Source organism: Epinephelus fuscoguttatus, linkage group LG11 (assembly GCF_011397635.1).
Source record: "Epinephelus fuscoguttatus linkage group LG11, E.fuscoguttatus.final_Chr_v1".
In the NCBI taxonomy this organism is placed as follows: domain Eukaryota; kingdom Metazoa; phylum Chordata; class Actinopteri; order Perciformes; family Serranidae; genus Epinephelus; species Epinephelus fuscoguttatus.
Window position 1 is genome coordinate 7,861,676 of NC_064762.1, and position 15,530 is coordinate 7,877,205.

General features: G+C 43.2%; 1 protein-coding gene across 2 annotated transcripts in view; it reads right to left on the reverse strand.

Annotated features, from left to right (window-relative positions):
• Positions 1-15,530, reverse strand: part of LOC125897060 (centrosomal protein of 128 kDa) — a 76,988-nt gene that overhangs the window by 35,357 nt on the left and 26,101 nt on the right. The window contains exons 13-17 of one of the 2 annotated variants that reach the window (XM_049590104.1): positions 14,794-14,979; positions 9,319-9,507; positions 8,050-8,511; positions 4,963-5,127; positions 1,096-1,260 (exon numbers count right to left, since the gene is read on the reverse strand). In XM_049590104.1, coding sequence (XP_049446061.1) covers positions 1,096-1,260; positions 4,963-5,127; positions 8,050-8,511; positions 9,319-9,507; positions 14,794-14,979 — 1,167 coding nt within the window. The remainder of the gene's footprint in view (positions 1-1,095; positions 1,261-4,962; positions 5,128-8,049; positions 8,512-9,318; positions 9,508-14,793; positions 14,980-15,530) is intronic. The other variant, XM_049590105.1, reaches the window with a different exon arrangement.

The following is a 15,530-nucleotide window of genomic DNA, read 5'->3' on the forward strand; positions in this document are numbered from 1 at the left end:
GCATGCTACCTGCCCAGCATGAACAGACAAGACACTTCTCTCAAACTGGACTTTTAAAATACATATAAACAAGTTAGTCAAACTGAAATTGTACTAAACTGAGTTTCTCCCAGTCGGACTAACACACCAAGATAATGCGACTCCTGCATGTTCACAGTCAATCAGACCCAAACTGGCTGAGGCGCTCTGAGCATGCTCCACAGTTTCCACCCCGGGCTTTGACCCGGAAGTCCAATAGCATGTAACAGAAGAAGAGCTGGTAACAACATGGAGAAATCTACATCCAGATTCCAGAGCTGTGACTTTTTGTACAGATGAAACATACAGAGCTATAAAGTTGTCCACTATGACACCAGTTAGCTGCTAGCTAACCGAAGCTAACTTGTTTGTCCATTGTTTGGTCTGTGACGTAATAGGTCAACAGGAAAAAGGTCCAATACTAACAAGCTGAAAGGGGGCATATCTCCACCTATCGTAGAGGAGTCGAACATACTTGGGTCAATAAATGGATTCCCCTCCCGTGCTTGTATACTGGGACAAGGACAGTAGTCCAGTTAAACGGCCTAGTCGAGCTGTAACTGTAGCTTGGTTATAGCTCGTAGCAAACAAAAAGACCCACATATTTTTGGCTGGACAGCAGAATGTGAGATCAGTTATTGGGGGAACTTGGCACTGATGGTGGCCGATGGCTGCGCAGCCTCCACCTGACACGTGGAGATGTACATCCCCAACTTGAAGTCTGTGACTGAGTACGAGCCACAGCTTCCTTTTTTAAAGTAAAAGTCCTCGATTCAAATTAAAAGCCCTCAAGCATTTCATGATCAAGCTCAATATTAGGTTTTGATCTGGTCTTGTTTCTCAGAAGCTGGTGGACCATCGGAGCTAAACGTTGAGTCAATGTTGGACCAATACTGGACGACTCCAGTGGGAGGTTCATGTTGATCAGTGTGTGCTGGGTGTGTAAATGGGGCAATTGATTGCAAACATGCTCATTAACAAGCCGATGCCATATCAGTATCTGTGAGTGTGTTTTAAAGACGTTCACAACAATCAAAACAAAACAATGCAGAATTAAATTGTAATCGAATAAAATACCTGTAGTTTGTCTTCACCGTTCTTCGCAAGGCTGCGACAAGCTGCATCTAGTTCCTCGCCCATGGAGGTAAGGACTGCCTCCTGCTCTGCTTCCATCCGCAACACCTTCTCCTCCAGCTTAACAAGCTCCGACTCTGAAGCACGTCTCCGCTCACCTGACCTGACCTGTGGAGGATGGGAGAGAGCTGAGCTGGGTATTATGGATTCAAATTAGCGATCGCTGTCTGGTGTTTTTTCAGTTCAGGTCATTTGAATCTTACAACAGTATAAGGACACTGATTACAGCAGATGTTCTGTAGATGAGCAGAGAAATCCTGGCTTTCTTAATACAAGATTAATTCCTGAAGTTGGAACAGTTTACTCAATAAGACACTTAGAGAAAAACAGACAGACCTTTGAGAGCCTCTCAAACAAACAGACCTGGTTAAGTTTCCTCCTCTGACCTGCACTGTCAATAGTTTCAGGATCCCTACCAGGACACAGTGGATCGATATGTCCGAGGCACAGGAACCAACAGATCAGTGCTGCCCAGGGACCGTGGATCATTACCCTGTCTCTGGGATAATAAACCACCCATGTTACATTAATAAGAGCCCTTTTACTCCATTCACCCGATTTCAAATCAATACATGGATCCCAAAAGAGCCCCACACAACTTATCAGGGGCCTGTCAGAGAAGTGAGTAAGGGCTCAATACTTCATCTGCTGTTGTAAAACACCTGAGGACATATTGATGAAACCCCTCTAAAAATACTGCTGATTTGGCACCACTTAACCTTTCGAACCATTATTATGTTTGTCTGATCATGTGACCTCACCAGATATCCTTAATGCTAGGAAGGAAGGAGGGAGTGACAGAAAGCAGTGTCCTTGTAGGTTTAAGTTTGAATATGCTTTTGCTGTTTCCTGCTTCAGCTATATCTGAGCCAGCAAAGGAGATAACGATCTGCAAATTTGTTAAAGGAGACCTATCATGCTTATTCTTTTTTATTCAGACTTGTTTCTTGGGTTTCTATGAGAACATGTTTACATACTTCAATGCTTAAAAAACACATATTCACACTCTGACACTCCATTTTAGCACCTGTTGTAAGAGCTCCTCCCGAAACAGCCCAGTCTGCTCTGATCATTTAGGGTATCTGGGTCTTAATCTCAGCATCTCTGCCGGGGAATGACTGTAACAGAGAATAGTGGCACCATCTACTGTAAAGAATTACCAGTAAATGCTTCTTCCCTTACGTTAGCATGTAGCTACATGTAGCATTGTATATAATGTAAACACTTGCAGTAGCGTGCTTGGAGCAGATGACCATATAAAGAAATCCGTCACAAGCTGACATCAGTTTGTGTCAAAAAGTAGAAAAAAAAGACAAACATTAAAAACAGAGTTCAAAGTTCAGAAGGGTCTGAAGTCTGAGGTTTGTGCTTTCATGAGTTTACCTCATTATTTGGAACTTTGGACACATTTAATATGAACATCTGACTCTTTAACTAGAGCTTTAATTCTCTGCCCAAACCTGACCGGGGGCTCGGGCAGACAATCAAGCTATAATTTGTCATTATAGCCCCTGGGCTTGAATCAGGTCAGGTTCTCACCAATTTAGCTGTTTTTTGTTTGTTTTTTCTGACACTGGCAGTTTTCATGCGTAAATGGCAGGAGTTGTGATGGACTGAATCGGGGAAAGAGAGACAAAGAGGAAGGGACTGCAACTGTGCGACTGAGAGAGGGAACATGATCTAACAATGGAATAATAGAGAATGGGGGAGAGAGAGAGTGCGCATGCAAGAGAGGGACGGAAAACGAGAGAAAGACATCGAGAAAGAGGCTGCGAGGCGACTTGGTTGGCAGTACATCCTTCTGTCCTTCAGTGGGAGAGATGTGCATGGATCACCCTGCGCACTTGACGCACTGAAGGGGCTCAGCCCGTTCTGCAGAGTCTGTTGTGCATAAGATGACAGACTACTAAGATAAGGACAAGAAGTAGAGGTGGTGCAAAGAAACATATTAGCCCTTAACTTTCAATCAGGCCCAGAACTGCTGCCGTGGTTTGGGCTTGGGTCAGGCTTGGCCAGAAGCTGTGTGGGTTCATGTAGGGTCACGGCTGATTTTTCAGGCCCTCTTATTTAACATAAGCCCTTTTAGATAGGAATTGTGCAAAATTGCAGGAAAGCCCAATCAGTCTTTTTTCAGCATTGGCAGTATAAAAACAAAACTGGGGAGTGCAGCAAAATGCCGTCTACCTACTTTTGTTTACAGAATGCACCTTTTTCGGGGCAATGGGGGGCGTGAGCAAGTAACAAAACGTGTAGCTCAGCGTGTGACGTAAACACTGACGTGGGAGGGAAGCCGCGGCTGGTCAGGGGGCGGTAGTCAGGCGGCAATTCTCTTGTAAATCGGCCCGTTCTTCACCGTCCCTGTCATCTGACGGTTAATGGCCTCTTCGTTTGCAAGGGCAAGGAGGGCGCGCAATTCCTTGTTTCCCCAGTTGCTCATCTTTACAGTGTCTGTCAGGTTTGTGTTTCCCTCTTGCTACTAGCTGCTCGCTAATTCCTGGTATCAGCTGTTTCCTGTTTCTCCACCGCCAGTGGCTCGCATCTGCGGCATCATCAACAGCTCCTCCCACAAGTCATCAACAGCCCCTCCCATGGTGGAGGGCCGCCTCGGTCTGACTCAGTATGACTACCCTATGAGGCAGAAAATTGGGCGCCACAGATCAACTTGCAAAACTGCCTCTGTGTGTATAAACGCTTGCAGCTTGCCAGCAAAACGGCCCAACATTCGCAGAAAATCTGGCAGTGTAAAAGGGGCTATAGATATGACGGAAAATAAGGAAAATCATAACAGGTCCCTTTGAAGGCCCAGACACACCAAATGGACGTTAATGAACTAGTAGCAAAGAAGCTAAACTGTTGCATCCCCTCGCGTTGCCTGTGTCTTGGCTAAAAAGTTGCACTTGGACAAACTGCAAAGACCACAGCCAACAGGCAACAAGCAGGCATGTTCTGCGCCTAGTTAGAGGCAATAACTTTCCATTCAAGACGCTAATTTGCCAGTTAGCACATTTTTTCCGTGAGGTAGCGAACAATAACACAATTACAAACTGTTTCGGCTAAAGAGCTCAATGGCTAAAGAAAACATTCTTACCCAATATAACACGTTTAACTCGATCTCGTGCCCTCTTTACTTTAGTTGTTTGTTTGCTGTCCTCGCTTGCATTTTTTTCTTGTGCGCTAAACTGAACTGCCAATCAGAGATTTCATTCACTGACAGACTTCACCGTCTCCAACACCAATTTAAACATGATGAATTGGCCAAAAAAGCTAGCAACAAGTGCTGACTACTGCCAACGGTGTGGGATACACTGCAAAAACTAAGGCCACAGATTCTCACAGACAGTATGACACTGACAGACGGCTGACAGTTGGCTTGGTGTGTTTTTTTCTAAGACAAACAAACCAAAAACCCCAAATATCTTTCTGACTGCTGTGTGAATCTTCTAGACTAGAGAAACATTACGTGATTATCTTTATCTTTCAGCTAAATGGCTTGTGTTTTTCTCCTCATGCTATGTAAATGGTATCAAATAAGGTGTCAAAATTATAGTGTCAAACCTCGATACTCAGTTAAGAGCCTGGTTCTGTTAAAACTGGAACTACAGCAGCTCCTGATGGTACTGATGTCTGCACATTCACTATTTACATGTCCTCGGACTTCATTTGTCACGATTAATTACAATAAACACAAATATTTCCTCCTCCTGCAGAGGATAGATGTATTTCACTGATATGACAACACATACTCCTCGTTTATTGGAAGTGTCACGTCCTCCGATATTAGTCACTACTGGCAAAGGAGGCAGGGCTTACTTTGTCTTCCAGTTCCTGTTTGAGTAGCTGGTACTTTCTGTGGAGGAGTGCATGTGCCTCGTCTTTTGTGCTCAGCTGTGCTGCCAGCTTATCACACTCATCCTTCATCCTGTCCAACTTGATGCGTAACGCCCCACACAGCTCCTTGTCTGACGCTGCATCTGCCTGGTAGAGAATGGGTGTGTTAAAGGCCGTGATACACACAGGCAGTAATTTGAGATAATAGCGACTTGGGGTTTATCTGCTGCAAAAGTGTATCAACATGAAGCAGGTTGCAGTTTTCAACTTCTGTGATTTTCAAGCGCTAAAAAATACTTACACAGTGCAAATAAGTTTTCAAAGTTGATATAAATGCTTGGATCATACGTACAGGATGCCAAATTTGCCAGTGGACCCAAACAACTTGTAAAAGATCTAAAGTCATGTCTGACAGGTGCAGGGTGAATTCACAATCATGTCTGACATGACATTCTGTGCACCACAAACAGAGAGCATCATATAATGGGTCAAGAGAATGGGTAAATGCCAAGACTCTGAAATCATGTCCCTAAGTCCTTAGTTCATGTCTCAGTCCAGCTGAAGCTTTAAAGGCAAATCCAGCCTCAGACATAAGCTCTCTATCCACAATTATTACATTATCACACACAGCTGAAGATACAATTACACGTAAGTGACTGAGGACTGGGAGTGACGGGACTGACACAAACAAAGAAAAAATGAATAAAAAACAGGAGTGCTGGAAGTGAGAGGAGAGGGAAAAACAGATGGAAAATGCAAAATTAGAACTGGAGGGAGGCAGTAAGAGAGGGATTAAGACAGAGAGAGACAGCGACAGGAAAGATAGAGTGGAGGAGAAATCAAGAGTGAGAGGACAAGGACAAGAAAATAAGAATATTTTAAGCTTTTTCTGACAGTTGACTGTATCAAAATTGTAATACAGGCCTCTGGCTATGCTGTGTGAATATTGGGTGGGCTTCTTAGGGACATCTGCAGCACCCGTAGGCTAGTACTTTAAAACATTCCAGCAAACGCCCTTGTCCTTACTGCGCTCAGAAATGACACCATTACAATGAGCTATGTCAGATATTAATGCCATTCAGCACCGCTAATGGGCTAAACTCAACCATATCAGGGAGGACCATGCCCCTTAAGAAACAATGTACCCATGAGGGCTCATCATCGGAGATATCGAAGGGAGGGAGGCGGGTAGGGCACTCGGGGAGTAAGTCAAGTGGAGTCCCCTATCTCCAGCACTGCCTTGATGAGACTTCTGAGGTCTGATATCGGGGGTTTTTAAATATTCACGCTTGGAGCTCTGGAACGGCCACGAGGATCCACGGGGCACCACACACCATTAAGAGCTCAGCTATCCTCGATTCACCCGCACTCAGAGGACAGAGCCCCGGCCAATGAAGAAAATTACTCTAAATGAGGATTTTGTCTGTGTCTCGCTGAGTCGGAAATAAGCCAGATGTTTAGTGGCTGAGGCATGTTACCCTGTGCTGAATGTGAAGTGTGTGCCAATGATACTCTAAATGTTAATTAGAGTGTGCCACTCTGTGATCCATGCCTAGGTGAAAAGGACAAAGAATCTCCGTGGTTGGCTTATGACCTTGACTGCTCAAAAGATTTGACAAATTACGAGTGTGTGTCACATCTGATACATAATCCAGAGCTCAGTGTTGCTTTTTAGAATTGCATTTCGGTACGTTTAAAGGAAAAGTTCAACATACAGCAACACTGGAAATACATTTTTTTGCAAAGAGTTTAACTGCTACTAGACTTGCTGCAGTGTTACATGGTGTTACTCCGTGTTCCGTAGTGTTCAGGCATACACCACTTACATTACTTGCCCTCTGGCCCTATCATCATTTTGCTTTTTTAAAAGATAGATAAAACCTATTTGAATTTGAGTGCTCACGTTCATCAACTTCAAAATCTCTATTTTGTAAAATACTGAGCATGTAATCAATACTTTGTCAGATGATGGATGCTCTAACTACAAATTGAAAATATCTGCTTCGTTCAGCAGCAGCAGAATCGCAGCACGGAGCTCCAACTGCGGTCACGCAATCAATACTTCTCTCCGAAGTGTCGATGGTGTGACCACAGTGAGCTCGGCCAGAAGAAAACTTGGACCTTATACACAAGGCAACATTCACAGACCTGCGCTACAAGGGTGACTACAACCTGAATGTCGAAGAAAGAAGAGGATAATGAAGGAAGAAGCGGTCATCCTCAGGTGGAGAGCGTACTCCATAAGAGAAGAGGCAGACGAAGAGGAAGAGGAAGCCGAGTTGCGGCCAAAAGAAATAATGTACTGTTCAGAGAGAAAGATCTAAATAAACGCTCTACAGATACGAGAGTGTCATCGACAAATAACTTTTTCTGTAAAATGTCTGGTGTAATCAGGAACACGTGTTGTCACCAGTTTATTACCCGGAAGAAAAATAAATGTCCTAATTGTGACATTCCTAATTGATATCCCTTTAATGTCTGTGTGATAATTATGTCGGCACATCCAGCAGCCGGTTAGCTTAGCTTAGCATAACAGATGAAAATACCTAGCCTGGCTCTGTCCACAGGTAACAACATCCCAGTGTTAATTAATGTCCTGTGTTCTTCTAAATGTACACAGTGAGTGTTTTTGCATGTATCAGAGAGAGCTGCAATTGTAGCCCCCTCCCAAAAGTTGGATCATGGCGCTGTCTGCAGCAGCAGGTCTCTCTCAGTCTGTTAGTGGTGCGTGTGATTGCAAATTAACCAACATAAAACAGGATGAAAGCAGCCCATGAGCCATGACACATAAAAAGACCCTGTGCATATCCACATCAATCATGCTACACATTATAAAGTCGGCCGTACTGAGCAGAGCAGAGTTGTACACAAGAAGTTTCTAGCTTCGTTACCTTTGGACACAGTCAAACTGATTCCAGTCTTTTAATTAAGCTAAGCTAAGCTAACCAGCTGCTGGCTTTAGCTACCCATTTACTGTAGAGACATGACAGCAGGTATCATCCTGCAAAAAAATGAATAAGTGTATTTCCCAAGATGCACATTTTTTGCATATTAATAAAAAGGCCTTACCTTAACCTCCTTCAGGTGCGCCTGTAATTCATCCCGCTCCTCCCGGCAGAGCTTTAGCATGTCCTGCACTTCACGATACTTCTTCGTCCTGCTCTCCTCCATCATCGCCTTCGTGTTGTCCAGTTCTTTCTGATGCACCTCTCTCTCGAGCTGCAGCTGCTGCCCCAGCGCAGCCCGCTCCTCCTGCACTGCTGTCAGCTTGGCATGTAGCTCCATGGAGCCCTTCTGGAGCTTCTTCTTGGAGCTCTCCTCCTCAGCTAACTGCTGGACGAGCTGAGCATGGGCTGAGGTCATCTGCTTTAGGGCGGCCTGGAGGTCAGCCTGCGTGTCCTGGTCTCTCTGACAGCGACGGGCTCGGCTGTCAGCTTGTTCTTCCAGCCTCTGGTTCTCTTCCTTCAGTCTTGTCTGGATGGTGGCCAGACGCAGAGTCTCCTCCTCCAGGGCAGCCGAGGCCTCCCTCACCTAGGGTTAGGATCTGTTAGCATCTGATCAAAGCTCTCTTAATGACTCTGTGGCTGAGGTTTAATTATGCCTTTACTTTAACAACTCCTCAAACTGATCATGACACATTAGTCTGCCAACAGAATTAAATCAAAATTTCAGCCGTGTCTGTGGTTTGATTGGGATTTGTACACAGGATTTCTTTTCTAATGTAATTTTAAGATGTTTTTTACAGTGTTACAGTGGGGTGGCTCAGTTGGAAACATAACAACATCTGCAAGAACAAACAGTCAAATACTGGTATTGAACAGCCAAATCTGATTTGACTGACATAATTCTGAGTTGTGTACAGCGCTAAAATTTTGTGTACCATTAAACCCCTAGAAAAGATATTTTCTACTTGGCCTAACGACCTTTCTGAGAGAAATCCTGGTACAAAAATCCTAGTGTAATGTCACTGTAACTACTAAACGAGCATTTTGCAAAAGAGAATTGATTTACATCTACCTCTGCATAACTTCAATGCTCGCTGACAACCAAAGGTGTCATCATTACATGACACCCAGCAGCGTACTTCATGGTGGTAGTGTGATACTGTTTGATTCAACCTCTGTGCTGACTGCTGTCATTTTTAAAAGGTGAGTTAAACTGGTCTCGAATCAATAAACTACACCCGTAGATAGCCTGATTCAAATGTTAGGAAGGATGAAGTTTACTAAATGTTGCCCCACAGTCTACAGACCTATAAGTGAAATAAATAACATTGAATTTTTTGTGTCCCTTGTGACTTGAAAGATATTTTCGTTTTCTGGATGCTCGACCCCGTACCTCCCGGATTTCCTGCTCCAGTGACAACTGGCGCTGGCGGGTCTCAGACAGCTCCACGTCCTTGCGGTGGAGTTCTTCCTCGCGCTGGGCCAAGCGGCCTAGGATTTCAGCGAGCTCCCTGCGGGCCGCCTCAGTCTGCTGGCTCAGCGCCTTCAGCTGGGCCTGAGAGCTCTCCTTTTCCCTGGCTGCCTGGAGGGAGGAAGAGAAAGCGGGAGCAAAAGAGAGAAAGAGAGAGCGGGGAAGAGGGAGGAGAGGAGAGGAGAGGAGAAGGGAAATGAAGAATGACAAATGAAGAGGAGGCGGAAGATGGTGTACAAAAAAGGGCTCTAACAATAATGATGAGAGCAGGAGAAAGAGTGACAGAGAGACAGAGGCAGAGAAACATATGCAGTACCAGCTCTTGCACTGATAGGAAAATGCTAGCACTCAGCTCCCTGATAAGGGACAATGGTCAGGTCTGTTCAAGGCAGATTGCTTCTAATACTCTGGCTTTGACTGGAATTTGCAAAGACTTTGCTGTAGCTCAGAACCTAATCATTTAATTGAGCACTTGATTCTCTCCCCTAATTCATTAAGGGGGCAGAAATGATTTTGTAATTAATTCGCGTCACGTCGAGTATGCCAGGTGGGAGTCTGTCTGTCTGTCTGTCTGTGTGTGTGTGTGTGTGTGTGTGTGTGAGACGCGAGGCTGCTGACTGAGTTTGGAGGTGACTCACTCAGTTCAAATGGAATGTAAATCAATGGGAGGTGACTTTCAATCTAATAATAATTGTCAGCCGTTAATTATTCAACTAAGCACAACCACTGTAACATATCATGTTAGGATACTCAAAATGCTTGATTTCATGTTTGGTTATATTATTATTAAGTTCATTCAGAGTGCATTATTCAAGAGTTTTAACCCTTCCCAATCACCAGCATAAATGTTGGCATTTTATGTTTGTGCAAACTGCAGACTTGTAACATCTGTATGTCATTATGGAGCCGATATGTTCAAACTCGAAGTTTCTTTATGTTTCAACAACACTGGAGTTAACCTGTGGTTTTGTTTAGGCACAAAAAACACTTGGTTACACTTAGGAAAGGATCATGTTTTGGCTTATATCACCCACTTTTGGTGGCACAATCCGCGCTGGAAATGCAGCTGATGTCTCGCTAAAAAAAAGGCTGCTTTTGGTGGCACAATCAAAGTTGTAAATACTGCCAATATCTCCCAAAAAATACCCACTTCTGATGGCACAATTGCTGCTGGAAATGCCATCTTTCTTGCAAAAAAACCCCACCCACTTCTGGTGGCACTCTCAAAGCTGAAAATGCTGCCTTTGTCTCCCTAAAAAACACCCGCTTCTGGTGGCACAATTAAGGTCAGGAATGCCACCTATGACTTGATTAAAACAACGCTTTTGGTGGCACAATAACAGCTAGGAGTGCCGCCAATGTCTCACTAACAAACACCCAGTTTTGGTGGCATAATCATGGCTGGAGATGCCGCTCATGTCTCCCTTAAAAACACCCAACATCTCACTAAAAAACATGCTTTTAGTGGCACAAACGCAGCTAGAAATGCTGCCCATGACTTGCTAAAAACACCTGATTCTGGTGGCACAACTGCTGCTGGAAATGCAACCTATGTCTCACTAAAAATAGCTGCTTTTGGTGGCACAATCAAGGCCGGAAATGTCACTGTTGTCTCACTAAAAAACATGCTTTCAGTGGTTTAATCGCAGCTAGTAATGCAACCTATGTCTCACTAAAAATAGCTGCTTTTGGTGGCACAATCAAGGCCGGAAATGTCACTGTTGTCTCACTAAAAAACATGCTTTCAGTGGTTTAATCGCAGCTAGTAATGCTAGTAATGTCTTGCTAAGAAAAAGCTGCTTTTGGTGGCACAATCAAGGCCGGAAATGCCACTGTTGTCTCACTAAAAAACATGCTTTCAGTGGTTTAATCGCAGCTAGTAATGCTAGTAATGTCTCGCTAAGAAAAAGCTGCTTTTGGTGGCACAATCAAGGCCGGAAATGCCACTGTTGTCTCACTAAATAACACGCTTTCAGTGGTTTAATCGCAGCTAGTAATGCTAGTAATGTGTCGCTAAGAAAAAGCTGCTTTTGGTGGCACAATAACAGCTGAAAATGTCACCTATGTCTCGCTAGAAAACACCTGCTTTTGGTGGCGATATCATGGCTGGAAATGGTGCAGATGTCTCGCTAAAAAACACCCGCTTTTGGTGGCACAATCACAGCTGGAAATGCCACCATGTGTTGCTAAAAATTGGTATTGATGTTCCAGTGACAAAGTCAGCTGATAAACTTGTAGTCAGAGCATAGTCATTTTAGAATGTTTATATAATACACGTGAAACGTACAAATATAACGTATCTGTGGTTTACAGAAATGTACAAAGCCATCATTTTCCTCTGTTGACTAAACTGTTTAATCTGACTTTGATACTAAACCCTCTTTTCTCAACAGATAAAGTATGAATAAAAATGAACAGAGAAAAGCATGCATAAATATCAAGCCATTTTGTTTTGTTTGGGTTGAAAAGCCACAATAAAAACGGCAGAACATTTCTCATCATGTATAATTTGTATTGGTGTGTAGTCCAGTTTCCTTCTCATCATCACAAGAGGACTGCATGTGGCATACAATATGGATTGCAAGAGATATTTATTTATATCTCCTCTTTACAATCATTAAAGGTACAGAAGGTGCTGCTTGCTGATTTTCCAGTCCATTTCTGCTATGAAAGAACATGAAAGAACTAGACCGGAAAAACTCATAAATATTTTAACATGTGTATTTCCCCTGTGATAGGAGGGTGCTGATTTATTTTCTCTAAAACGAGATTTAAACTTGAATGTCCTTTATACTTCAATGCAACAAAAGAGGGAGGATCATTGCTTAGAAACACAGAGGTGCTAATACATTTAAAATCTGAGCAACAGAGTGTACATTTTTGGTGTTGTGTGTTCATAATGTTCACAGCACTTGACAATACACTGTGAATCCCACTTCCACCATGGTTTGCAGGACTACAGGGAGAGTTGGGCTGAGATAAGTTTTGTTTTATTCTGTCTGCCTTGGGCGTCGCCACAAATCACTCCACTACTGGAGCTGAGAAATGCATTTCAGCCCGGACATTATTGATTACTTCAAATTTTAGAACACACTGTCAAAGTCAAAGCAGGTACGCACGAGCCAGAGTCCACTGCTCAGAAAATGCAACAAAGACAGTCAGTTGTTGTTGACAGAGCTGCCAGCTGGCTAGCTGTTAGCCCAGCCGGCAGCAGCAGCAGCAGCAGCAGCAGCAACAGTGGCAGCACTATCCGGATCGTTTGAGACAGGGCTGCTGGGAGCTGATGAGTGGAGTTGATGTATTTGGGCTGCAATTGCCCACCAGTGCCAACTGATACCTAGTCAATAAGCTGCAGTGAAATTTACCACAGTCTGGTAAACTTTTGCTGGATTCTGTGCAACAACTGAGGGCTTTCACTTTGTTCAAAGATAAGCTGAACAGAACGACTATTGCCAACAGGAACAAAATCAGCAGCTGACTACTAAGAGCTTTTGATTGGTATCCTGACTATCCTGAGAAAAGACACAGCACTTCTTCATCTCTAACTAATGCAAAGTAATAATAACTGTTTTGCTTGTCTGTTACCAACTGCACACGTTTCTTTATTGTACAGTGTTCCATGTAGGCTGCTCAGAGGCTTTACCACCAAATACCTCATACACAACGCTCTCTGCACCATGGGACAAACTTTTTCAGTAGGAAAATGGCAACTTCAGGGTTCCCACACACTTTACCAACCAATTCTTTAAAAATGTTTCAGTATTATTTCACCCATTTTCCATGACTTAATTTAAGTATTTTAAAATGGGTGGGCCTATAAACACACAGGCATTTCTGGTTAAGCAAACTGTTGGCGCTTGCTATCTTTGCTCACAAATTCGATATTCCTGACAAGTCTTGGCATTTTTATGAACGCATTTTAAACAACAGCCAAAACAATGTACATTCAAAACTCTTCCAGAACGTTCTGTTAATTTTAAAGTATTTCCAGGCCTTGAAAACAGTTTGTCTAACTTACCAGCTTTTCCAGGAACCCTGCAACTTCTTTGCCAGTATGATTAGTGTCAGAGTGGATTTAACTTTTAATAAACCCAACCTATCATAAAAAGATTTCCCTGACTTAACGTTGGAACTTAAAAAAAGTCAGGCTTAAAAAAGTCACATGGAGACTCCGTAGCCCTAACCAAGACGGCCAAAACTTTACTGCTTCCTACATGATTAACAGCAGTACATTATCACCTCACTCCTTCTGTTTTGCCCTTCACAATAAAAGCCCCAAACATACACATCGCACCACTTTGAATGTGCATACTTTGGAGCAAATTTGAAGCAAATAATACGAGTAAAATCTGTTTTTGCATTGGTGGTAAAAATTAACAGCCTGTGAAGGATGAAAAATGACTCCCTTTAAACAGAAATCTGTCTGTGGGCGCAGCTCTTGCACCATGATCCAAAAAATTTGATGCAAAATGTTGCTTTAAAGAGACACTCCAGTGAAAGATGAAAGAGGAATCATAAAATTGAAGCAGCAAAGGCAGAGATATCTTAACTGTAAGTCCCTTGTACCTGTCAAAGTCCCAAAACCCTCCATTTCCCATAATGCAGCTCAACAGCACCATTTATTAGATCTCCCCTGCTTCCTAGAGGCCTCCTAGAACCTCCAAATTGTAACACAGACTTAATGTTAACTTATTTGAGCCTCAAGGCCAAGCTGAAATAACCCTGATGACAGCTTCAGGTTTCTTTTTCCAAACTTTGGAAAACTATTAGAACTGTTTTTACAGGCTGTGTCGTGCTCTTGAGATGATTAAACTTATCGTTATGTGTAAAAAGGCTGGACTGTCTCTTTAAAATGGGGCTGTGCATGGTGAGAAAATCAAATGTCACCATATTTTTGACCAAATACCTCGATATTGATGTTGTGCACATATTGTAGCACTCGCTATTGGTGCTGACACAGACTATTTTTAGATTTTTAGTATGTAATCATCAGTAGTGTAGAACAGTCAGGTAAATTCAGGATTTGACATTACTTTACTGTAATGCAGCCTTTAATACCAGAGAAAGACAAGACTAGAATATTAAGACTTACAAAATCTAAAATCTAAGACGATATCTAGTTTCATATTACGATATCAACATAATATTAATATTTTGCCCAGCCCTACTTTAAAGGACATAGTAATGGTTATTTTTCTGGCTTCAAATGTAGTTTTACAATCCCACTCCTTGCATTAGTGATACCTTGACCTGGGGCAGCTGGGTCCACTCCACTCAACGAGTTGCTAAGATGTACGTTTTTCCAGCATTACAAAGATCAGCAGTTACTTAGCCACAGCTGCAACTGTAGTCTGTGGTGTCAAAAGTCATGTAATGAATGCATCTGCGTCCACTGACCTGCGAGGCCTTGTCGGTATGGAATTGAGCCTGGGCCCTCTCCTCCTCCAGCTCCTTCTGCAGCCTCCTGCACTTTGCCCTCCACTGGCGCACAGCCTCTTGGGCCCTGGTCTTCAATTCATCTCTGCTCCTCGTGCTCTCCTGGAGTAACGCCTCTGTCTCCCTCCTCTCTGCCTGCCCTCGGCTCTGAGTGAATTCATAAATAAAGTGTATGTTCATTCTTTAGAATCTGAATCAGTGTTTTGTTTTGTTTTTTTTCCCTAAAATGTCTAACAGGCCTAATTCTGAAAGATCTTATTACCGCAGTGTTCTCAGTGTCTTGACGTTGTAATTTCATGAACTTGTGGCCCCGAGTATGATGCTACACACAGCATGCTTCCAATTTAAATCTGCCACTAGAACAAGCAACCCTTGTTTAGAGACCTTGATGCAAATTACCTATCTGCTATGAATTACTGTAGACCTTTTTACACATAAGTCACACTACAGGGCAGCAAAGAAGTAGGTTCTTCATGACTCCATTCCAGTCCTGAGTGTAATTTTAGACGGCATCCTGGCATTGTGGAATCAAAAAAGGCGTGACATGTAACACAACTTTGTGGGCCTCTTTTGTGACATATAATATACACGTCTGCAGCACTTTATAAACAATACCAACAGCATGGCTTGGCAATAACAATAATTTACTGTCCCTGTTATATGGCGGCTGATCTCGTCCTCTGCTCAGAGGGTAAGAC